We start from the raw sequence: 24,065 nt of genomic DNA on the forward strand, positions 1-24,065 counted from the left end.
GTGGGAGCTCTATGAACACAAATTATTTATTTATTTCCCTGTAAAAGTGTAAAAACTGCTCACCAGGACATACACAAAACATGACCTCTTTTCAACCAATTTATGCAGGAGACATCTGCTTATGCATAGGAACAAGGACCAAGGTTGTACATACATATTTGAGAGATAAAAGTAAAAAGTTCCCATTTTCTACCTAAAGATAACAGTATTGGAAACTTTTGGGAAAGTAATTGTGCATCTGTCTGTAATATCCTACAATGACCCACAAGGTTTCTGGAGAACTGAAGAAAAAGAAATGAAAAAGAGATTATGAAAGATAAGTATCATAAGACTCTCTAAAAACATCTCCATGTTTTTTAATTCAGCATAGTAAAAATTCATAATCCTAGTGATAAAGCCTACTCTTACTCTGAACATACCATTTCCCACTTATGTTAAACATACTTTATATGGAACTTTTTTAACCAAAAGAGGCAAGATTAGAGAGCAATGCCAAATACTGTTTTGAAGTCTGATAGAATGTAAATCTTCTTCATAATTCAAGTAATCATTCTTCTGAATAATTCTTTTTCAGTAAGTACACACCCTTTGCTACCTCTCAAGCACAGATTAAAAAATTCCAAAATCATTACCATTAATTATAACACCTAATAGCTCCTGTAATTTCTGTTGCGTAAGCAGATTTCTATCGTCATCAGGAACTACTTTTTATAAGACTGCAAACCAAACACAAGCAACGATTTTGAGGGAAAAAATTCTTTTAAAAGTCTATTAAATCAATAATTTAAAAACAAAAAAACACACTCAAACTTACTTTTCAAATAACTCTTCAAGTTCTCTACTCCCATTTTCTAGAATGTTTTAATTCGCCCCATTTAAAAAAAAGAAAAAAAAAGACACCCCCCCCCCCAAAAAAAGAGAGAGACAAAAAAGGGCAATTCCAAGCCTGTGGATGAAATCAAAGACGGAGTTCCATGATTAGTCTTACCTACGATCCTCTGATTTGGGGATGGGGTTGGTGCAACGTTGGCTGTTATACTTGGCCACATATTCACATTGCTTGAAGGGGGCAGTCTTGTCCTCCAGAACGTGTCTGATACAGAAAGCGTACCCGTTCAGTCGCCGCTGCTTGCACAGTTTGGGGCTATATGAGCACAAGGGCTTATTGTCAACCTCAGAGAAGTGTATATGTTTCCCTTCATACATCACGTGACTCTATTCCTTGTGAACATCAGCTAAAAGACCACCACAAAAAAAGAAACCCAAAGGATAAATCAGAGAGTGTAAGGCACATTTAAGCTGAGAATTTCACTGAGGGACTTCTGGCCCCACAGCCATACCTGATTTTAAATCTTCTGCACCATAGCAATGTTAAGAGAACCCCAAGGATACCACAGTTTGGAATGCTGCAGAATCAAGATGAAGCAGATTGTCTACAAAAATATCAAAAGGCCTAGTTAACAAACAGAAACGAGAAAGGCTTGCTCACCTGCGAAGTGAAATAAATACGAGGATATCACCCTTCCTAACGAGATGGATTCTCCTTGGTAATCTGTCATCCCAATATTAAATTAAAATAGTAAGAGACATTATAACGTATCAAGTTACCTCACCCCTCCAAAGTGCAGGAAGGAACTTTGACTCTGGGAAAGGCCTGTGAGTACCTCAAAGCAGCGGGCTCTTCCACCAAACCAATGTCGGAAGGCGGCAGGTCTCTGGATTTCATTACTGGTGGCTGAACACCACCGCTATCTTCGGAACACACAATACCAATGCAATGAACCTATAGACCTAAAATGTCCCTCAGAAGTTCGACATTTTTTGATGTCAGCAAAATATTTGGCCGTTTGCAACAAATGTTTCTATGAAATACCAAAAAAGGGGGGCAACCCCTGTTTTAGAAGTCCCTTCCCCATTATTATTTACCCACGTTGATCCCATCCAAACCGTAACTTCTTAGGCCCAAAGACTAGTCCCCTAACTATGCTTCGGCCACCCAGGGCGCGGCTCTCCACCACATGCTGTATCCAATGACACTATTAAATAGTTTAACAATCAGGAGTGAAGAAATATTTGGAGTTTTAGTAACAAATGGAAGGAAGAAACCGTGTTAGCACCCACTACTGCTCTGCACGCAGAATGGCCAGCAGTAACGTTTACATATTTTAACACCAGACAGTCTACAGGGAAAAGTGATTTGTCAAGTTGGGCTACTGGGGGCGCATGTGATTTAACCCGCTTTCTCCAGAATCTACAAGTCATCCAGATGGGCTGATGGAATAGCTTGAACACATGGCGACAGAAAACTCGAGAACACACTCCTCTTTACAAAGCTGAATATGAAATTCCTTATATCCATAAATGTCAAGACACATGCTTAGAGGAGTCAGAAGACAAGTTTGCCAAAACCTGCCACTTAGTGTTACCTTGAATAAATAATACCACCTCGGGTTTTCTCACCTACAATGGGGATAATAGTTAACTGTTATCAGGCTGCTCTAAAGGCAAGTGATACAAGGTGCACAATGCATCAACTACCTTGCCTGGTGCATGTTAAGACCAAATGAAATTATTAAAAAATGTTAACCTCATTACTTACATTCTACCTGTTGGAGATAAAGATAAAGAATTTCTATTGTTCTTAAGCATTTCACTGCAGCAGAAAAAACTGTGAAGTATTAGCTTAGTTAACAAACCTAATTAGAGATCAATGTAAATAAAAAGATAAGAGCTTTCGGGATGCCTGAGTGGTTCAGTCTGTTAAGTGTCTGCCTTCTGCCCAGGTCATGATTCTAGGGTCCCAGAATCAGTCCTGCATTCAGCTCCTTGCTCAGCAAGGAGCCTGCTTATCCGGCTCCCTGCCACTCCCCTTCTTGTGTTCACTTTCTCTTCCTAACAAATAAATAAAAGCTTAAAAAAAAATCAAAAGTAAGAGCTTTCCCTTTTTAGTTTATTAGGATATAAGGGAAAAAGTTGTATTAAAAATTTAACTGCCGGGACACCTGGGTGGCTCAGTGGGTTAAAGCCTCTTTCTTCGGCTCAGGTTATGATCCCAGGGTCCAGGGATCGAGCCCTACATCGGGCTCTCTGCCTGCTTCTCTGCCTACTTGTGATCTCTCTCTGTCAAATAAATAAATAAAATCTTAAAAAAAAAAAAAATTTAACTGCCCTAAAGGTCTAGATGTTCAAGGACAGAAAATATTTCAAAGCAAACCCATACTTTTTTATTTTTGCTTTTTTTTTTTTTTTTTTTTAGAGAGGGAGAGAGGGACAGAGGGAGAGGGAGAGAGAGGGGGAGGGAGAGAGAGAATCTCATGCTCAGCACATGGGACTCCATCTCACAGCCCTGAGATCATGACCCGAGTCAAAATCAAGAGTTGGACACTTAACAGACTGAGCCACCTAGAAGTCCCTGCTGTTTCATTTTTACACTCTCTCTGGCTTGCTCATCCACCTGGTCAACATTAAATATTTCGTACATTTCGTTAAAGTAAACTTGTATGAACTTTGGGGAAAAAAATACACTGGATATAAGTGACAAGGGTAGCCAATATAACTATCTATAGGAGAATATTTCATAAATCACAGAAAGAAGAGTGGCGGCGGGGATGGGGGGTATGAAAGACAACCTTCACTTTTAAGACATATTCTAGATCTACAATCACTTGTTATGTATTTAGACTGATGATTTCCCCTTTCTTTCCAATTTTCATATATCTCTTTTTTCCTATTTGAATTGGCCAGAACTGCTGGAATAATGTTAATAATGGGGACCACGGTTATTCCTGTTAACTGAGAATTGCTTACAGTCAATGGTAGGAATCCTGCGAACTTTTGCCGTTAAGACTTATTTCCTGTTATGTTAAGGAAGTATCAAATAATTCGTTTTTATTCAGTTGTTTCTTTAAAAAAAACAAAACAAAAAACAAAAAACACCCCATCAGGATTGATGGTTAATTTTACCAAATTTTTTTTCAGCTTCTTGAAAGAAAATCATTTTTCTCTTTTGTACTGTTAAAAACATGGCATTTAGTACTTCCTAATACTGATGTATTAATATTTCCTGATAGTTCATCCTGAGAATGTAGCCATTGTGTATTATCCTTTGATAAATTACATTTGCTAATTTTTAGGATTTTTGTAATTTGAAAATGGTCTAGAGCTTGGGTTTTTTTAATGTTTTTTTCAGAATTTGGTATCAAAATAATATTTCAAAAAATAACTTAGAAAATCCTTTCCCTTTTTCTGTGTTCTGGAAAAAGTGAAAAAGCACTGCAGTTATAATGTTCCTTAGCAGGTTCCTGGGCCTCATAGTGCTTTTTTGTGCACATCAGGTTTTGAAATTACCTGCGCACAATTTAGCAATATGATCACTTTAATTTTCTAAGTATCTGGGATTCATTCTCATATTCTGAGTGCATTCACACACAGAATTTTTGTGGGGTTTTTTTGTGTGTGATATTTGTGTTTTGTTCCTTTGTTCATGATTACGCTCAACAGTTTATCTGTTTAAAATTGTTACTAACATCTTCAAAAATATAAATAAAAAGCCCAAATCTCTTGGATTTATTAGTACCTCCATGTATATTTTCTAAATTCACCAATTTCTGCCTTTATATACCTTCTTTCTGCTTTCTTATTTTTTTTTTTTTTGTAACTTCTTGGGCTGAACTACTTTACTATCTCATTCTTTTCTTGGTTAGTCATTTATTTGTATTTATGAATTTTCCTCTGAATACTGCTTTAGTCATATCCCAGAGGTACTAACACAGATGTTTGGCTATCAGTACTTTCTAGTTAATGTGGATTTGACTTTTCAATTTTTCATTTGCCCTGAGAGTTACTTAATTTTTCTCAGATGGCAAAGTTTTATATTTTCTTTTGCTTTAGTTCTAGTTAAGAATAAAGAGCACAATCTGCACATATCTCTGCTTTTTGGATTTGACTGATATTTTCTTTGAGGTCCAGGGGGTGTGCTTGAAAAAGAATGTTTCCAGGGTATGTTGTTATTCCATGTATCATGCTATTATATTAACCTTTTAAAGTCTTCTGCTAATGGGTCAGCAAACTGGCTTTCAGAACAAACGTGGCCCACTACCTGTTTTTGGAAACAGTTTCATTGGAACACGGTCCTGTTCATTCATTTACATGTTGTCTATGGCTGCTTTCCCACCGTAACAATAGAGCTGAGTATTTGACAAAAGAGACTATGGTCACGACACCTAAAAAATTCACTAAATAAGTGAATAAATAATAAACTCACTAAAATATTATTTGCTGGAACCTTTTCAGATACCTCTCTTAATGGATTTAATTTTTTTTTACTCCAATCTGTCATTTTCTTCTAATAAATGAGTTTATCCATTTTATAATTCTGTATTTGTTTATATGACAAATAGTTTGTCATAATTTTATCTTTTAAAAATCCTTTTAGCTTTTAATTTTTTATAACATATTTCACTATATAGTCTGTTTTTTTGGAAGATTTAATCTATGTTCTTTAGATAACATCTCTTTACTCCACACTAAGAAAATTAGTATATAGTTGACCCTTGAACAATGCAGGAATTAGGTGCACCAACACCCTACATAGTCAAAAACCGAAGTGTATCTTTTGACCTTACTTACCTACGAAGAGCCTACTGCTGACCAGCAGCTTCACTGATAATACAACAGTTGATTAATACAAATTTCCCATGTATACGTATTATATACTATATTCTTACAATAAAGTAAGCTAAAGAAAATCATAAGGAAAAATATTACACTACTGTATTTACAGAAAAAATCCAGTTTGGACCAGCACAGTTCAAACCACGCTGTTCAAGGGTCGGCTGTACTTAGCGTGACTGTTATTGATCTCATGTTATGAATGATGAAAAAAATTTTCATTTTTGTAACCACCTACCCAATCCCCAATTCTGAATTTTTCCTTCTATTTCTACATTGCCACAATATTAATATTAGTTCTACACTTAAAATTTATTTAATGCGAATCACCAATTATGTTAATTCATATTTTTTCAAGATTTTATTTATTTATTTGACAGACAGAGACAGAGTGTGCATTTGCACGTGCACAAGCAGGGGGAGAGGCAGAGGGAGAAGCAGGCTCCCGGCAAAGCAGGGAAAGCCCAATATGGGATTTGATCCCAGGACTTCGGGATCATGACCTGAGCCAAAGGCAGTGACTTAACCAACTGAGTAACCCAGGCATCCCCAGATTTTGTCTTTTAAGATTTTATGTATTTATTTGACAGAGAGACAGCAAGAGAGGAACACAAGCAAGGGGAGTGGGAGAGGGAGAAGCAGGCTTCCTGCTGAGCAAGGAGCCTGATGTGGGGCTTGATCCCAGGACCCCAGGATCATGACCTGAGCCAAAGACAGACACTTGCTTAACAACTGAGCCACCCAGGAGCCCCTTAACTCAGTTTTCAACTCATCTCTTGACTCAATAGTTTATAATTACGCTCCCTTCTCCAGCGCTATCACCCCCCAAGTCCCCACCTGCAGAGATGACTGACTGAGCACTAAGCCCTGGCTTTTTGGGGAAATATGTGTCAATTTATATTAAGCTATAGCTTGCCTGGACATAAAATTCTTGGGTTCTATTTTTTTCTCTAGTGACTGTGTAGTTTTTTCCACATGTTGCAAAATGGAAAAGCCTGTAAGTCCAGTCTCTTATTTTATAGGAGGCTTGATTTTTTTTTTCCCCCATTTTGAACCAACAATAGTCTTTACATTGAAAGACTAGAAACCGGGGCACCAGGGTGGCTCAGTGGGTTAAGCCGCTGCCTTCAGCTCGGGTCATGATCTCAGGGTCCTGGGATCGAGCCCCGCATTGGGCTCCTTGCTCAGCAGGGAGCCTGCTTCCTTCTCTCTCTCTCTGCCTACCTCTCTGCCTGCTTGTGATCTCTCTCTGTCAAATAAAAAAAAAAAAAAAAAAGACTAGAAACCATTCTAAAATATCAAGTCTTTTATTGTGATAAACTCTTGCTGTCTTGACAAATTTCTCTGCGTCAATGATTCTCTATGTCAGGGATATCAATTACTGGGGTGCTAAATTCACTGTTTCATATCTATTACTCTCTAGTCTTTCTGAATTTTTACTTTTTTCCATTTTGGATTGCTCAAATCTCTCGAGCTTACCTCCATGATTCCCAGCTAGAGTGTGTATCTGCCGCTTTGAAAGTGACCTTCATTTCTATAATGATTAGATTCTTTTATTTTGTAGCCTCGTTCCATCAGTTCGCTCTTATCTCTTCCTGTTGCCTTATCATTGATTTCCAGAGCTATTGTGTCTCATCTTTAGTTTAGACTCCTGCCTCAGAGAAGCCAGACCTCACTCCCAACCTCACACGTCACCCTTCACCATAGGGAACTCTGTTCATGATTTTCACTTGCTGTGCTGCTTCTGGAAAATGGTTCTCAGCAACACTCTTCCCTTGAAGCTTGGCTCAATGCTGAACTCATCTCCCCAAGTCACAGAGGCCCACATGCCACAGATTTTCGGGGCATGATAATGTAGGCTTTATTTCTCTTCAGTTGACCAAGACTGGCCGCTGTACAGCTGCCTGCTGCCAGTTTCTCCTCTACTCTAAACTCCCTGCAAAATTCGTATGACTGCACGGTCCCTAATTCAGGGAGCCCAATGTACACACCAGCTTGGCCACTCCACATATGCGGCTTATGGTGGGTCAGCCACTTGGGAGAAAGCTGGGCCCTCACCTTGCTGGAGTTCATATTCTCCTGTCGTCCTCCTGTCTTGGTTCAATTTTCACTGCACTTACCTGGACTAATTCACATACTCTGGTTGTAAGATTTCGTTAGTTATCAAAGAATGAGCTGCTTTTCTGTTTTTCATGCTCCTTATTATTTCTAGTTGGTGAGAGAACAAAGATGTCAGTACTCCACCATCATTAACCAGAAATATATTTTAAAATTCCATATAGTAAAATCTATCAAAATAAAACCCAAATTATAAAACAAATGTATTATCTAATTTTTTACAATAAACACATTACTTTTATAATCTACTTTTTAAAGAATCAATATGCTATTTAAAAAGTTAATAATCTTGACTCAATTTATTTCACTATGTGAAATCCACAAGACTCTAGCTTTCATGGCAAGTGTTTATTAAGCACTTCTGAAAAGCCCATCATTTTCTCAGAGACTGTGAAAAATTTAATAGCAAAAGACAGAATTTTTAACTAATGTGTTAAAATTAAATTGGTTAAAAACTAATTTTTAGGGCGACTGGGAGGCTCAGTGGGCTAAGCCTCTGCCTTCGGCTCAGGTCATGATTCCAGGGTCCTGGGATCGAGTCCCGCATGGGGCTCTCTGCTCAGGGGGGAGCCTGCTTCCCTTCCTCTTTCTCTCTGCCTGCCTCTTGCCTACTTGTGATCTCTGTCAAATAAATAAATCTTAAAAAAAAAAAAAACCACAACTAATTTTTAACTGTGTGTTAACTGGAATTAAAAAAAAAAAAAAAGACACAATTTTCACGTTTAGAAGATACAGTCTATAAGATGCATTCGAAAGGAAGTGCACAACTAGAGGACCTCACCCCAGCTCAGCACCCAGACTCCTCTAGTCTCATCAGATCTGAAAGGCTGCCCTCTCTGCCCACAGCAGTGGACATCTTCCCTGTTTGTGTACCCCCAACCTCTGGCCAGCCCAAGGCCAATATTGCAGGACCCAGCTTAGTAGGGCCACATGCAGATTCCCAAAGGCTACATTAGTTCTGTGCTCCACGCTTTTCCCCTTTTGGCAATCATCACATTCTACTGTAATTGCCTGTTCTTCTGTTGTCTTCCCACCTAAAACATAAAGGTCCTAGAGTGACAAGCAATTTTCTGTTCATCACTATATCCCAGGGCCTAGCATGGTGCCCAGAAGTTAATAAGTGCTCAACAAATATAGCCATTTACATAAATAGCTTCTGTGACAGTAACTCTTAATTCCTGGTGCTCTACCTAAAACAAACATTACTAGATTCACTCAGGGATCATTAAATGATTTTCTAAAAATTGCTAAACTGGAACTTCAGATAGTCTATACAATAATTTCTAAGAGCCACAGTCACACAGCAAGAGAAAGTAAAATTAGAAACTTGATAGTTTCTCAATACTCCAGTACATCTCATGAACATCAAACAGGTACCCAATGCCTATTCAGCAAATAATGTGTAAAAAATATAGAAGAATGCCGGGTACGTGGCTGGCTCAGTTGGTTAAGGGATTGCCTTGCTCAGAGCCTGATCCCGCAGCATCCGACCGACTTCCTGCTTAACCAGAGTCTGCTCATCCCCCCCCACTCATGTGGGCGCATGCTCTCTCTCTCATAAATAAAACTTAAAAATCTTAAGCTATCTCTGTATCATTCTTTCCATCCTCCTTTTGAACAATCAACACTTCATTTTCAAATCCCTCTTTTAAATGCTCAATTTAGGGGCTCCTGGGTGGCTCCGTCAGTCTAGTGACCAACCCTTGATTTTGGCTCAGGTCATGATCTCAGTCAGGGCTGTTAAGACTGAGCCCCGCATCAGGCTCTGTGCTGGGTGTGGAGCCTGTTTAAGATTCTCTCTCCTTGGGGGCCTGGGTAGCTCAGTGGGTTAAGCCTCTGCCTTCAGCTCAGGTCAGGATCTCACTCAGGGTCCTGGGATCCAGTCTCGCATCGCACTGTCTGCTCAGGAGGGAGCCTGCTTCCCCATCTCTCTCTGCCTGCCTCTCTGCTTACTTGTGATCTCTCTTTTTGCCAAGTAAGTAAATAAATAAGTAATCTTCAAAAAGATTCTCTCTCCTTGGGGCACCTGGGTAGCTCAGTGGGTTAAGCCTCTGCCTTTAGCTCGGCCCCTGATCTCAAGGTCCTGAGATCGAGCCCCACATTGGCTCTGCTTGGCGGGGAGCCTGCTTCCCCCACCCCCAACCCCGCTTGCCTCTCTGCCTGCCTGTGATCTCTGTCAAGTAAATAAATAAAATATTTTTTAAAAAAAAAGATTCTCTCTCCTTTTCCTTCTGCCCCTACCCCTGCTAGTGTTCTCACTCTCTTAAAAAAAAAAAAAGCTCAATTTAATCTTCATACTTAATATTTCCAATCCTGTACTGTACTCAGACTCACTCTGTATACCATAAAAAGTAACAAATGTTGGAGGAAAATGGCCCTCTGCCTCAAAATCGAACTTCCTACTATATGAGTATTATTTAATATCAAAATCACTTCAGGTATAAACTGGAAACAACTATTCATCTGGTCTTTACGTTAATGGGTTTTTTTCTTTTTAATTAAAACAAAAGCACTAAGGCAGATCTCAGGGGAAAAAAAAAAAAGACTTTTTTTTCTTCATTTGTTCATGTAGCCTCCTACAACTGAAGTTCTTTACCCCAACTCCAAAGGTGAAGTTCACAGAGCCTCCTTCACTCCTTAACATCTGTTCTAAGACATAAAAGAGAGGAGGGGCTCCTGGGCGGGTTAAGTGTCTGTCTCCAGCTCAGGTCAGGATCCCAGTGGTAGAGCCCTACGCAGCGCGCCCTGCTTTAGCGGAGTGTCTGTTTCTCCCTCTTCGTCTGCAACTCCCTCAGCTTGTGCTCTCTCTCTCAAATAAATGAATAAAATCTTTTTCTTTTAATAAAGATTTTATTTACTTATTTGACAGAGAGAGGGAGAGAGAGAGACAGACAGTGAGAGAAGGAACACAAGCAGGGGGAGTGGGAGAGGGAGAAGCAGGCTTCCCGCTGAGCAGGGAGCCTGATGCGGGGCTCCATCCCAGGACCCTGGGATCATGACCTGAGCCGAAGGCAGACGCTCAATGACTGAGCCACCCAGGTGCTCCTCAAATAAAAAAACAAAATCTTAAAAAAAAAAAAAAAGATATTGGGGCACCTGGGTGGCTCAGTAGGTTAAGCCGCTCCCTGAGGCTCAGGTCATGGTCTCCGCGTCCTGGGATGGAGCCCCGAAATGAACAGGGCCTCCTGCTCAGTAGGGAGGCGGCTTCTCCCTCTTCCTGCTCTTGTCCTCCCCGTTGCTCTCTCTCTTACCCTCTCAAATAAACAAATAAAATCTTTTAACAAGTACGTAAATAAATAAAATACAAAGATATAAAGAGAAGAAACATATAATGCCCACATGATCTTAGTCAAATAGTATTTAAACACTATCACATGGTCTAATCCATGAAGAAAAGATATACCCTAAGCTCCATTTTTTTAAAAATTTTCTAAAGATTTTATTTATTTATTTAACAGACAAAGATCACAAGTAGGCAGAGAGGCAGGCAGAGAGAGAGAGGGAAGCAAGCTCCCTGCTGAACAGAGAGCCTGATGCGGCGCTCGATCCCAGGACCTTGGGATCATGGCCTGAGCTGAAGGCAAAGGCTTTAAAACCCACTGAGCCACCCAGGCACCCCCTAAAAGCTCTACTTTTTAGCACATGATCAGCATCACTTCAAAGAAGAAAAAAATCCTAACCATACTCTACTTATTAACAGCAACTGTAGTTATGATCTTCAGCTATGGAAGTAACTTGTTGGGAACGTCAGTGGATCTATGCTCCCTTATAGAGAATGCAAGCAATTAAGCACTTCAGAGCAGAGCAGAATACACACCCTTATTTATTACCAAAAGGCAAACGTAACCATTACTGAGAGTAGTCTCACAGAATGAGTATTTTCACGGCAAACATGTCCATATACTGGAATTCAAGAGCAGGAAATAATGGACAGGTGTAAGATCTTAAAAACTCCTTCCTAGGAGCATCTGGGTAGCTCAGTCAGATATACACCTGCCTTCGGCTCCTTCAAGGTCATGATCCTGGGGTCCTGGGATGAAGCCCAGTGTTGGGCTCCCTGCTCAGCAGGAAGCCTGCTTCTCCCTCCCCCCCTGCTTGTATCCTCTCTCTCAATCTCTCTGTCTAATCCCAGGGTCCTGGGATCAAGCCCCATGTCAGGCTCTTTGCTCAGGGGGAGCTTGCTTCTCTCTCTTCCTCTGCCTGCCACATTGCCTGCTAGTGCTCTCTCTCTCTGACAAATAAATTAAAAAAAAAAAAAAAGCAACCTATCGTTTATTATAAAAAAATAAAAATTATTAAAAATATCTGTCTCGCAAAAAAAAATTTTTTTAAGAAAAAAGTTAAAAGGAAACTTAAAAAAATCTGTCTCTCAAATGAATGAATAAAATCTTAAAAAACAACAACAATAGGAAAAAAAAACCAACAACAACAATAGGAACAACAAACCTTCCTTGATATTCTATGCTGAGTTTAATTGGAAAATAAAATGATTCTTTTCCATAGTTTCATCTTTGCAGAAACGGAGGAATAAGACATTAGCAGGGAGAAATGGAAGACAAGCTTTTAACAAAAGCAACCTATGGCCCTTTCAGTCTCCCACAGCAATGCATAAACCAATCTGACCAAAATATGAACATTACTCTCTTTGGGACTGCAACGGTACCACATCCGTGTGGAAACTCTGTATGTCCTGACTGTTCTTTTGAGTCTCGTGTTTCAGAAGCATGTTCATTTCACTGCCACAGCATTTCCCCTAATTGCTACCTGTAATTTTATATTCTACCCCCTTTTAAGAGCTAGACCAACAACATACCTTACAATTTTTTTTACATCCACCACCTAAATTCCCACAATGTTAGCTTTCTAATATATTTAATACAATTAAAAAAACAAAATACTTATCCCGAGTCATATACTCGCGGGTCTTAAAAAACTTGTCTCCCCATTCTAACTTATTTCTGAAACAAGTTTTAATTCAACTTCATGGAGCTCAAAAACATAATGAGATACTAAATAGCTGAGTACATTCATTAAAAAACAACAACAACAACAAAACTAACAACCCACATACCAATGTGAAAAGTGGTAAAATTAGACTCGGAAGTGATGAAAATCTGCCCACTGATGTGATCTGAAAACAACGATCAGGGAGAAAATTGCCTATCACCTGTAAACATAGATAATACTCAGCATAATTAAAGTTCAAAATAAAATATTTTAAAATAAACCAAGTAAGTGCTTACTGAATATACGTTTTGTGACAAATACTGTGCTCAAACAGCACTATACAAATAAGTCTGCATAATGAACTGAAATTAAATACAGCCTTTACACTAGTTGAGTTCCTTAGCGGATTGATTCATTAGAAAGGTAAGGATAGTTTCTGCAGCAGTTGGGGAGGGCACTCTTCGGCTCTGGTGGGGATCAGAGATGGTGCTCCAATCTGGTTCTGCTAATTACTAGGTGTGTGACCTTGGGCAAATTATTTAGGTTCCAGTTTCCTCCTATGTAAAGAGAGAACTATAACAGCATGTACCTCATTGAGTCGTTTAGGAGAATTAAATTAGGTATTTCATGAACCGTACTTAGCATGGCACCCGGCACATAGTAATCACTTAATCTTAACTACTATTAAAAGCAGTAAGTAGTAGTTTATTGGTATTATCATTTTAATCTAGAATCTGCAGGGCTAAAATGCTCTCTCCAGCGGCTAGTGCTTTTCTGAATGGTACAGGGTAATTCTCCATTAAGTCAGGCCCTCCCACCTCCTTGGGGCTTGAGTAACAGAACCACTAAGAATTGTTTCCTATAATCTATATATTTTTTTTCTATAATCTATATTAAGAACCCAATGTTAAAAGTATAATTTTTACATTTTCTAGAGCATCTATATAGTGATGGAAAATACCAATGAGCAGCGCTTGATTCGGTTACAGCATTGATGAACTCCATTTAACTATCCTTTACAACAAATGCTGAACTCCTATCCATGCCACAGTCACTCTTCATCATTACAGAAAGCCTGTACTGCAGGACCAGAGGAAAAACTAAGTTATAGCTCTAGTCCTCAAAATTCTTTCCTTCTAAGAATCTGAAACGAATGGTTTCTTTGTTGCTAAATTTCACATACACTTTTCCATCCTTCTCTTACTTAACCTCTCTGCCGCTTTGACACTGTTGACCACTTTCTCTTTCTTGAGACTCTCTCCTTTCTGGCAGCTCAGTGGCTTCCTTTTTCTTGCTTCCACCCTTAAATGTCCCTGTTCCGCAAGATTTTCTTCTTCTTAGTTTGTAGGGTTGCAAGATCAAATGCCTAAACATGCCACAGGGGCCGGCCAGAGGCGACCAGCAAACTTTGCTCATCTAAAGGAGGCTCACTCTAACCAGCTCCAGCAAGTTGTCGGGATTTAAAAAAAAAAAAAAAAAGAAAAGAAAAAAGGGAAAAAAAATACAGACCCAAGGTTTCTAAACCTTAGCCACTTTTCAGAAGGAGAAATCCAGGTTTCCACACAAAAATGCAAGCAGTCCATTAAACTGTTAAAATAAAGATGCCAGACCTTGACCAAGTAAATCTATTTCCTTATCTATGAAATGGCAGTGATCAAGTCACAAACATATAAAAAGTGAATCAAGCAAAACATTTCTACAGCCTTTCATGTGATCTTCCACTCTACATCTACCCCAAGACCACAGGTTATGAACCCAAGCCACATGCAGAACCGTAAACATGCAAAAATGCATTCTTCTGGAGAAGAATCCAGAGAGTTCATCAGATTCCCCCAGAAGATTAAGAACCAGACTAAGCCAAATGTTTCTGCTTCTATGGCTGCAGCTGTCAGCCCTGTGAGGGTGATCCCCCCGCCCCCAACAAGCTACGTCTGGCCAACCTATACAGACCGCTTTACCTCAGTGAGCAGCCTCTCCACTGACTTCTCTCCATCTCCACTGTCAATGCCAGGGCCTCAGTTCAAACCTTCCATCTCTCCTTAGTAGCTGCCTCACTGGCCTGTTCCTTCCACTCTGTACAACTTGGATCCTCTAAAACGCAAATAATTTACTTGACCAAAGGCCTTCAGGGTCCGCGTAGGAACATAAAAGGAATCCAAACTCCCGAGCCCACCAGAGCCCACCAGAGCCCACCAACACTTAGGACGGAGGCCTGGCAGACTTCTCCCCTCCCACTATTTATTCCTGTTCCTACTACTCCTACAATTTGCAACACAGAATACTCTTTTGTCCTCAGGCATTTATTCATAGGAGCAGGTCCCACCTCTTGGAATGCCTTTCTAACTCCTCCCCTTCGCTTAGGGCAGAAACCTTTATTAAAGTCTAGAAATCCTGGAAAGTCCTTCTCCTCTTTAAGGCTTACCCCTAGGCCAGAAGAAATAGGTTTTCTCCCTCCAGGCTAATCTATCCCTTATCATTCAATGATGAATGCCAGCCTTTTTTTTTTCCCCCCACTAGACTAAAAACTCCTCAAGGGCAGAGAACAGTGTCTTTGTATAACAAGGCCACAGTGACCAAGAGGAAACTGATCTGGTAAGTGAATGGAACAGCCCTGGTTCTGGCAACTCCCATCATGCCTCAGGTAAACATCCCACCCTCCCCGGATAGGCCATCCAAAGTCACGGACTAGGGCTTACACCCTAGGCCGCTTACACCCTAGCAGGCCTAGAACTCCAAGTGTCAAAGGAGCAACTGACTACAAGTAAACCCACCTTTCTTCCCCACCGCACTTACCAATCTGCACTTACATCTGCCAACTCACAGAATTCATGGTGGTGAGCTAGACCACCACGAGCTGCTGAGACTTCTAGGAATACACTGCCAACTTTTTTACTGGCACAAAAACAGTTATTTGCCCCATGAAGGTAATTACACTATTATATCTGCACTCAAATACTTACTAGTATTAGTAATATCTGCGGAGCCAAGAACTTACATTGGAAAAAAAAAATCTCATACCCAGAATAGTAAAAATCTTTGGAGGAAAATATTATATAAAAGTCATGCACCCGGCACCATTCTAGAAACTGTGCGATTCCAATCATTCAGTGGCCACAGCAACCCATGGAAAAGGTATTACTATCACCCCTTTTCACAGACGGAGAAACTGAGACTTAGTGAAATTAAGCAATTTGTCCAATCAGAGGAGCTACAAGGCCAGCAAAAGCGCTTAGCCAACAGAAAACTACACAACACTGTTAAATGGGAGATCCTAAGATTATGCTGCATGTACACACAATCACACAACAAAATATGTAAACAGTGGTGAGTTATCTCCTGAATATGAAAAACAGGTCTGAGCGGGATGAATAAAAGCCTGTATAACTTTAAGTCAGAAAAAAAGCAAACAAGCCAATAAGAGAGATGGTATTTAAATGGTTTTAATTAGGGGCACCTGGCTGGCTCAGTGGGTTAAATAAAAGCCTCTGATTTCGGCTCAGGTCATGGTCCTAGGGTCCTAGGATTGAGCCATGCATCGGGTTCTCTGCTTAGCGGGGAACCTGTTTTCTCCTCTCTCTCTCTCTCTCTCTCTCTCTCTCTGCCTGCCTCCCTGCCTACTTGTGATCTCTGTCTGTCAAATAAAAAAAATAAAATCTAAAAAAAAAAAAGTAAATTCTTTTAAAAAATAAATAAATAAAATGGTTTTAATTTAAAAAGGGTAAGGTGGATTAGGGGAATCGTTAACCAGGACCTACTAAGAGCCACGTTGCACATGGGCCATCTCATCTAATTCTTGCATCACAAATGTTGTATTTCCATTTTACAGATAAAGAAACCAATGATTAAGTAACGCACCCCTTGAAGAGCTGGGATCAGAACCCAAAGCCCAGTCCCCATGCGTCTGACTGCAGGATACACAAATAAAATTTAACTGAGAAGCTGTTTAAAAACAAAGCACATTCTGGGAAAGAATCAGAACCAGGAAACCTGGCGTATTGAGTGAGGGTGGGAAAAGATAGAGAGGCCTAAGGTTTTAACTTTAAGCTTTAGTTAACTCCCCAAGTGTCTCAAAAGAGCCAGAAGCATTCTCTGGAAAATCAGCCAGGACAGGGAGGACTCTGGGACAGACCCGTACCTGAGGGGAGTGGGAAGGAGATTCCCCTACTGTTTGTTTTGCAAAGCAGAATGTCATTAGCATAAGTTACAGGGAATTAAATGTGACTCCATTGTATAAACTGCAGAGTATCTGCTTTGGGGAAAATTGGCGGCCTCCAACTCAGTCTCACCTATTCATCTATTGTCTACAAGTCACCAGGTGTGTGTGGGGTGTTGCGTGTCCGACAATATTGCTAACTGTATTCAGATATAAATGACCTCTCAGGGCGCTTGGGTGGCTCAGTGGATTGGGCTGCTGCCTTCAGCTCAGGTCATGATCTCAGGGTCCTGGGATCGGGTCCCGCTTTGGGCTCTCTGCTTGGCGGGGAGCCTGCTTCCCTCTCTCTCTGTCTGCCTGCCTCTCTGCCTACTTGTGATCTCTATCTGCCAAATAAATAAAATAAAATAAAAATGACCTCTCATTATTCATAACTGCTGTTCCAAACCTGGATAGTGAGAGCTATGAACTCTTGGGAAACATCTCAGGTGAGAATGAATGGATCAGCACTTTTTTTTTTTTTTAATGACATATTTAATTTTGAGCGCTCTGACTTCGAAATTTTAAAATCCATATAAACTAAAATCTCATTTCTCTAAAATAGTAGTGTTTCAGTTTTCTAAAATGACTTGCTGAGGAAAATAGCTGGGGTGGGAGTATACAAATTTCCTTATACAATCTTTCAGAGGAAATAAAATATGATTATTTCAGACTTACAAATTAAAATAAACATCTACTTTTGAAACTAAATATTTAATAGTGAAAAATGCATTATCTTTGCAATTTAAAATTAATTCAGTATTTGCCCTGAAAGTCTCATTAGTTTTGAATAAAATGTAACTTAGAAAAATATCAAATCCTCCATTCCCTCAGGAGTCAAGTAGCCCACAAGGTGATTAGATTAGGAAATTATGTAGGTTTGGGACAGGATCCTTCTGAAAGCTTAGAAAACTAAAGTCGGATGCCTGGGTGGCTCAGTTGGTTGGACGACTGCCTTTGGCTCAGGTCATGATCCTGGAGTCCCGGGATCGAATCCCACATCGGGCTCCCAGCTCCATGGGGAGTCTGCTTCTCCCTCTGACCTTCTCCTCGCTCATGCTCTCTCTCACTGTCTCTCTCTCTCAAATAAATAAATAAAATCTTTAAAAAAAAAAAAAGAAAACTAAAGTCGACAATATACCTTAAAGATCTTAATTTATGGGGCAGAGAGATCTTTTTAAATCCTAAAATGTTGTAGGAAAAAAAGAGACTCCCTGAATGATTTCTTCTATCCAACATGCTCTAAAAATAAGGACGAGCTAGAACAGAAGTAACAATTCTGGGTACACAAGCTTATGAAAATGTCGGAGTCAATACGCAATTTCAATTCATCAATAAAGTTAAACAACCATTAAATGTAATTTGCATTTTTGAATGAAATCCATACAACCTCAAATATCAAGCTTTCCTTAAGTAAAATGCTAACTGGCTGGGTATCTATCATTGTGGAGAAACAGAAGGAGTTTTATTTTAGGCAGACAAAAGGAAAAGAAAGCCACACTTAGTAAGAATCACAGAAGGAGTCTCACTTCCACGCCTGACAGAAGTCAGACCAAGTCATGGGTTATCTCTTGCTCTGCAAGGGGCAGCTTTTCACTAGGTAACAGTGCTCTGGGGGGTGTGTGGTCAGAATGTGGAACACCTCTGCCAGCGAACTACAGCCTGATACCAGGCAGCACACACGCAGATACACAGCACATAATACCACAGGTCCACTAAAAAAAGAAAGGGGGAAAAATAAAAGTGAAAGAGGAAAAATAACCTCCAAACTTGCCCACACCAGGGGCTGGTAGTGGGGGGCAGAGGACATTAACATTTCCATTTCCATACTAAAGAACAACCAAAAGGAGGTTAAGTGTAACCACAGGAAACATCCCATCCCTGAAAACCAGGAAATCTAGATTTGGAAATTAAAGTTTTTGACTTTTTTTTTTTTTTTTTTTGCAACTTTCAAAGCTCATGGCACCAAAATAAAGCTAAAATTAAATCCGTTTAAACATAGGGAAAAAAAAAAATTACCAAAACCACACTGTGTCAGCTATGTTCAGTTCCCTGAGGGCTCTTCCACCGACCCTTCCGAGTTGTGGCAATAACAAGTTTCCCTAAAATCCCTATTTTCTATCTCTAGGGTCAAACATAAGAATATCACAGAAATTCAAAGAGTTATGGTCAGAAGAGAGAAACTGCTCATCCTCAAACCGCAGACCTTGTTTCAGGAGCTGCCCTGCCCACCTCCTCTCCCTCCTCCGAAATTGTAATGCTTCCAAGCGTGCTGACAACCGGGGTCTCCCCCTTGGGTTCTGCTCGTGTGTCTGATGTCCCAGACACTGACCAAATAGGGCAGGAAACTCCTACGTCTGGGGGCTGCTCCAGAAATCCAGCCCCCTCTCATGACAGTCTCCTCGCCGGTCCCTACAGTCTTTTTCCCTCTGCGGGGACCGTCCAGAAAAGGGGGCCTGAGACCCAAAGGAGTCCGGGAAGAAAGGCGGGGGGTCGCTTAATCGGAAATGAACACCCCCGGTGTCTGGAGTAAAGGGCTAAAAAGGCGATCAGGGGAGCCTACCCAGGAGAAATACCACCTGAATGTACCTCCTCCTCTCCCGCAGCAAAAGCCCAGTCACTAACTAATACGCTAAGAAAAATCCCTGGAAAACTTTTCCAGACGGGCAGAGAAGGCCCTCTCCCCAGCCCGTGGGGGCTCCAGGGGGACGGGCTGGAGTTTGCAGCCCGGGAAGGGCTCGCCGGGGAGTGGGGTGGGGCGCGGGCGAGGGGGACAGGGGCGGAGTACCTTCAATGGACAGGAACTGGCAAAGAGTTGCAAAATAGCCGAGTGCTCTCCCCCCACGCCCTCGGGGGTCGCGGGCGCTAGGACCAGGGCTCCCCGAAAGGAGGGCAACCCCCAATTCGGGCCTAAAAGGAAACTTTCCGGGCCGCGGCTGCACCTGACTCCTCACCGCCCCTCCACCCCACCCCACGCCCGCCAGGCCGCCCGCCCCGCCCCGGCCTGGCCGCCCGGAGCGCAGAGACGGATAAATAAATTCAACTATTACCGGAATCGAGGGGGATGGGGGCGTCTGCGAGAGACCAGGGCGAGGGGGCGGAAGGGTGCCCATTCCCCACTCCTAGGCCCTGACGCCCCCGTCCCGGCAACCCGGGCCTGCCGCCCCGCGGGGAGCCTCCCGGCCCGGCGCACGATCCGGCCCCGCAGCGCCGCCGTCCCGCCCGGAGGCCCCGGGGGAGCCGGAGGGGCGCGGGGAGGCCCGGGGTGCTGGGGCAGGGCGCGGCAGCCGCGGGGCCCGCCGGCCCGAGGCCTAGCCGGCTGCCCCCCCCCACCACCCCCCAACCCCAAACGCCCGCCCCGGCCCACACCCCCACCCCGGCCCGCGCAGGCCGCGCTGCTCTCCCGGCTCGGGCCCCGGCCGGACCCCCGCCCGCCCGCCCGCCAGCCACCGCCGCCCGTGGGCGCCCCCAGGGCCCCGCGGCCCCCAGCCCCCGCCGCCCCGGCGCCGGCCCCTCTCACCCTTTCATTCTCTGCCCGGGGCCTGACGCGGGCCGGCGAATCCCCGGCCTCACGTAAGCGCGCTCGCCGCCCGCCCTGCCTGCGCGGCCCTGCCCGCCGCCCTACGGGAGCCCGGGGATGTGGGCCGGGCCTGGGGCCGCCTCTGCTTACCTTTCAGCTGCTTTTTTTTTTTTTCTCCTTCCCCCCTTTTCCCTCGGCCGGGCTGACAGATCAGAGTGAGAGGCGCTGGCAATGGACTAGGAAGCTCGGCTGCCGCTGCTACTGCTCCCCCCTGGGCTCCGGCGAGAGCCTTTCCCTGTCAAGCAAGAGGGGTGAGGATCATATTTTTATTTTGGAAACTAAAAAGTGCTCCCAGGGTCGGTGATTATTAAGGGGAAATCCCTGAATATACTCTCCAGCCAAGAAGGCAGGGCTGCCGGGGCTGCACAGAAGAGGCAGCAGCCTCCTACAGCACCACTACAGGCACTGCGAGGACATAACACCAGAGAGCCGCTCCTCTGCCCTCCGAAACGACAACTTTCCTACCATCTTGGAGGCAGAGGAAAGGGGGGCCGGGGGGAAAAGTGCACCCGCTCCCGATAAAGTACAAATTTCTACTTCTCATCTCTGGAAAAAAGTCCACACCGGCCGTCTACACCGGCGCCTGGGGGAAAAGGCGGGGAAGAAACTGGGGGTGCTTGAGAAACGTTTTCATGGGCACCACGGGGCAAAATGTTTCTGCATCTTCTGATGGAGAGAAATCTTTACAAGACACAGGTTTTCCGGTGATTATTGTTTTCTCTTGTCTATTTAATTTTTTTTTTCCCGTGTCGGGGGCAGTGGTATTTTATTTTATTTTATTTTATCTTATTTTATCTTATTTTATTTTATCTTATTTTATTTCAGGCTAATCCTGATTTTTCTCCATTGCAGATCCAAGTTCTGGGGCTGGGGGTCTGTTTATAAATTTGTACTTCAAGAGACTTCATAGCCACGTTATCTTCATTTGTCTGTTTATATTTTTTTACATGTATCTGTACAGGTTGTCTTATATACAAAAATGTGTGTTATTTATTCCCCTCAAAACTGAGATTCCGAAAAGACAATTGTAAAGGGATGTCTTTTGTCTCCTTTTCTCAAAGCAATGTAAATAAAACCTATTGAGTGTCCAGAAAGGCTGGACACAGCTGTTTATTTTTCACAGTGCAAATAAAGGCAGAGATCAGTGAGAGGTTAAATACAACTTCAGGGTAACTGACCAGATTTCTGGAAATAATTCTGCTAGGCTCTCCTCAGGAAGAAAGGTTACTGTGAAACTGGAAATAGATTTGAAAGCTTTAGATTTTCTTTAAGACTGCTTATTAAGAAACTGCTTATTATACCTAGATACTGGACTTTCTCATTGGATTCTTTAGATCTTTGGTGACTCGCACGTGTTGCTGCCCACTTTTCTGTGTCACAGAATGGGAAAATGTGTGTTTTTGTTCGAGTTGCTGTGTTGTTAGTTTATAACTTCCAATGTGCTGCCGGCCTCTATAAATTACTTTTAATATATTGCAGTGGATGTCACAGGTCTACTTTTTTTTAACGAGCAAAGCTTCGTAGGTAAGTGGGATCAAAGTTGCACAAAGCTGAGGTAGCACAGAGGTAAGAGAAGGGATCCGCCCCCTTGCAACAATTCCCACAGAGCTCTTATTGGAGGAGAATAAATTCCAGAGATATTTTTCTATTTTTGCCAAGAAAGGGGAGAGTACCAAAAAATGACTAAAGGATCTTTTTGTGGGTTCTACTGGGAATGATGAATTGAATCTTACACTAAGTTATTTTTCTGACATATGTTTGCTAACCTAGTGGGAATGGATTTGTAATATTAGTGCCTCGAATCAGCAGAATATTTAATTTCTTTCATTTAAAATGTATTGCAAAGCACTTAGAAATAACTGATGACTCCACTTAAAAATGTTTCTTCTTTTGAGCGTCCAAATTTAGAAATTCCCATAATGTTAAAGTGAGTTCAGATAATGCATATATCAAATACTTATTATTTTCATGTTTATCTTGATCATCTTTACCATCTTTATCATCTAAATTTGAATACAGTACCTGAATAGTCTGGGTTTTCTTTTGTGGGCTTTTTTTTTTCCCCTCCCGTTAGTAGAAAAATCAAAAGTTGTGGGGCCTGGGTGGCTCAGTTGGTTAGTGGCTGCCTTCGGCTCAGGTCATGATCCCGGGGTCTGGGATCTGCTTGATGTGGAACCTGCCTGGAGCCTCTTCTCCCTCTCCCTCTGCCGCCTCCCCCTGCTTGTGCTCTCTCCCTTGCCCTCTTACTCTCAAATCAGAAAAATCTTAAAAAAAAAAAAACCAAAAAGTAATTCAAGTAAAATTAACTGATTCTTATCTTGGAAACCTCACTGGGAAGTTGTATTTTATTTACAAGTTTTTAAAAAACATTTGGAGATCAAACGCATTGGTCATGACAGGGAAATTACTTCCCTTAATATGGAACCTTAGTGGACTTGAAAAACGGGTTTCAAACTTGTTCTTCTATATGATGTGACTTTATAGGTATGCTTTGCATTTTTGAAGAAATTAAGATGTGTTCACTTTAAGCTGACTGCACCCTTTTATGCAATCCCTCTTGTGTCCCACAAACTTATTTGCACGAAAAGGATATGGGATTTGATGCATAATCTTAGTATTTCAGTGTCTTTATAAAACTTGACTTATACATGCCTATAATCCATGATGTTTATGCACCAGCTGCAGACTTGGGGAATTACAGCCTAACCGAGAAAGAAATCTCACTGCGTTCGCAATATTTGGTGAATTTGATTGGTCAGTGTTTCAGTTGCTCATTGAACTTGTATTAGGAGGTATGTCTCCGGAATTCCTAGAAGCTGCAGGTAGTAACAAAACTACTGACCTAACTGGGACGCCTGGGTGGCTCAGTCAGTTAAGTGTCTGCCTTTGGCCCAGATCATGATCTCAGAGGATACAGCGCCCCCCTCTTTAGACTTCCTGCTCGGCAAGGAGTCCGCTTCTCCCTCTCCCCTACCCCTCCCCCAGCTCATGCCCACACTCCTGCATGCTCTCTCTCAAATAAATAAGTAAAATCTTTTTTTTTTTTTTTAATCAGAGAGAGAAAGGGAGAGAGCGAGCACAGGCAGGCAGAGAGGCCGCAGAGGCGGAGGGAGAAGCAGGCTCCCAGCCGAGCAAGGAGCCCGATGTGGGACTCGATCCCAGGACGCTGGGATCATGACCTGAGCCGAAGGCAGCTGCTTAACCAACTGAGACACCCAGGCGTCCCTATTTAAATAAGTAAAATCTTAAAAACAAAACAAAACAAAAAAACTGGGCACCTGGGTGGCTCAGTAGGCTAAGCCTCTGCCTTCGACTCAGGCCATGATCTCAGGGTCCTGGGATGGGGCCCCACTTCAAGCTCTCTGCTCAGCAGGGAGCCTGCTCCCCCCTCCCCCGCCCCAACCTACCTTTCTGCCTATTTGTGATCTCTCTCTCTGTAAAATAAATAAAATCTTTAAAAAAAAAAAAAAAACCGGGGCACCTGGGTGGCTCAGTGGGTTAAAGCCTCTGCTTTCGGCTCAGGTCGTGGTCCCGGGGTTCTGGAATCGAGCCCCGCAT

At 42.2% G+C, this 24,065-nt stretch overlaps 2 protein-coding genes across 7 annotated transcripts in view; one reads left to right on the top strand and one right to left on the bottom strand.

Moving 5' to 3' along the window:
• INO80D (INO80 complex subunit D) overlaps positions 1-20,729 on the bottom strand; it is a 70,992-nt gene extending 50,263 nt beyond the window's left edge. Inside the window, exons 1-3 of one of the 6 annotated variants that reach the window (XM_004764221.2) lie at positions 20,598-20,729; positions 1,341-1,433; positions 989-1,235 (exon numbers count right to left, since the gene is read on the bottom strand). In XM_004764221.2, the coding sequence (XP_004764278.1) occupies positions 989-1,206 (218 nt within the window). In that variant the 5' untranslated portion in view covers positions 1,207-1,235; positions 1,341-1,433; positions 20,598-20,729. Of the gene's footprint in view, positions 1-988; positions 1,236-1,340; positions 2,760-19,715; positions 19,854-19,977; positions 20,075-20,447 lie in introns of those variants that run through there. The other 5 variants (XM_004764220.2, XM_004764222.3, XM_004764223.3 and 2 more) reach the window with 5 other exon arrangements.
• On the top strand, positions 19,435-21,627 carry LOC123391676 (basic proline-rich protein-like). Its single transcript, XM_045078933.1, has 5 exons — positions 19,435-19,456; positions 19,565-20,500; positions 20,657-20,758; positions 20,846-21,211; positions 21,333-21,627. The coding sequence occupies exons 1-4, from the start codon at positions 19,435-19,437 to the stop codon at positions 21,175-21,177; spliced, it is 1,392 nt and encodes a 463-aa protein (XP_044934868.1). The 3' UTR covers positions 21,178-21,211; positions 21,333-21,627.
• The last annotated feature ends 2,438 nt before the right edge of the window (positions 21,628-24,065 follow it).

Source organism: Mustela putorius, unplaced genomic scaffold, assembly GCF_011764305.1.
Source record: "Mustela putorius furo isolate JIRA1106 unplaced genomic scaffold, ASM1176430v1.1 tig00000275_pilon_pilon_pilon, whole genome shotgun sequence".
NCBI lineage: Eukaryota > Metazoa > Chordata > Mammalia > Carnivora > Mustelidae > Mustela > Mustela putorius.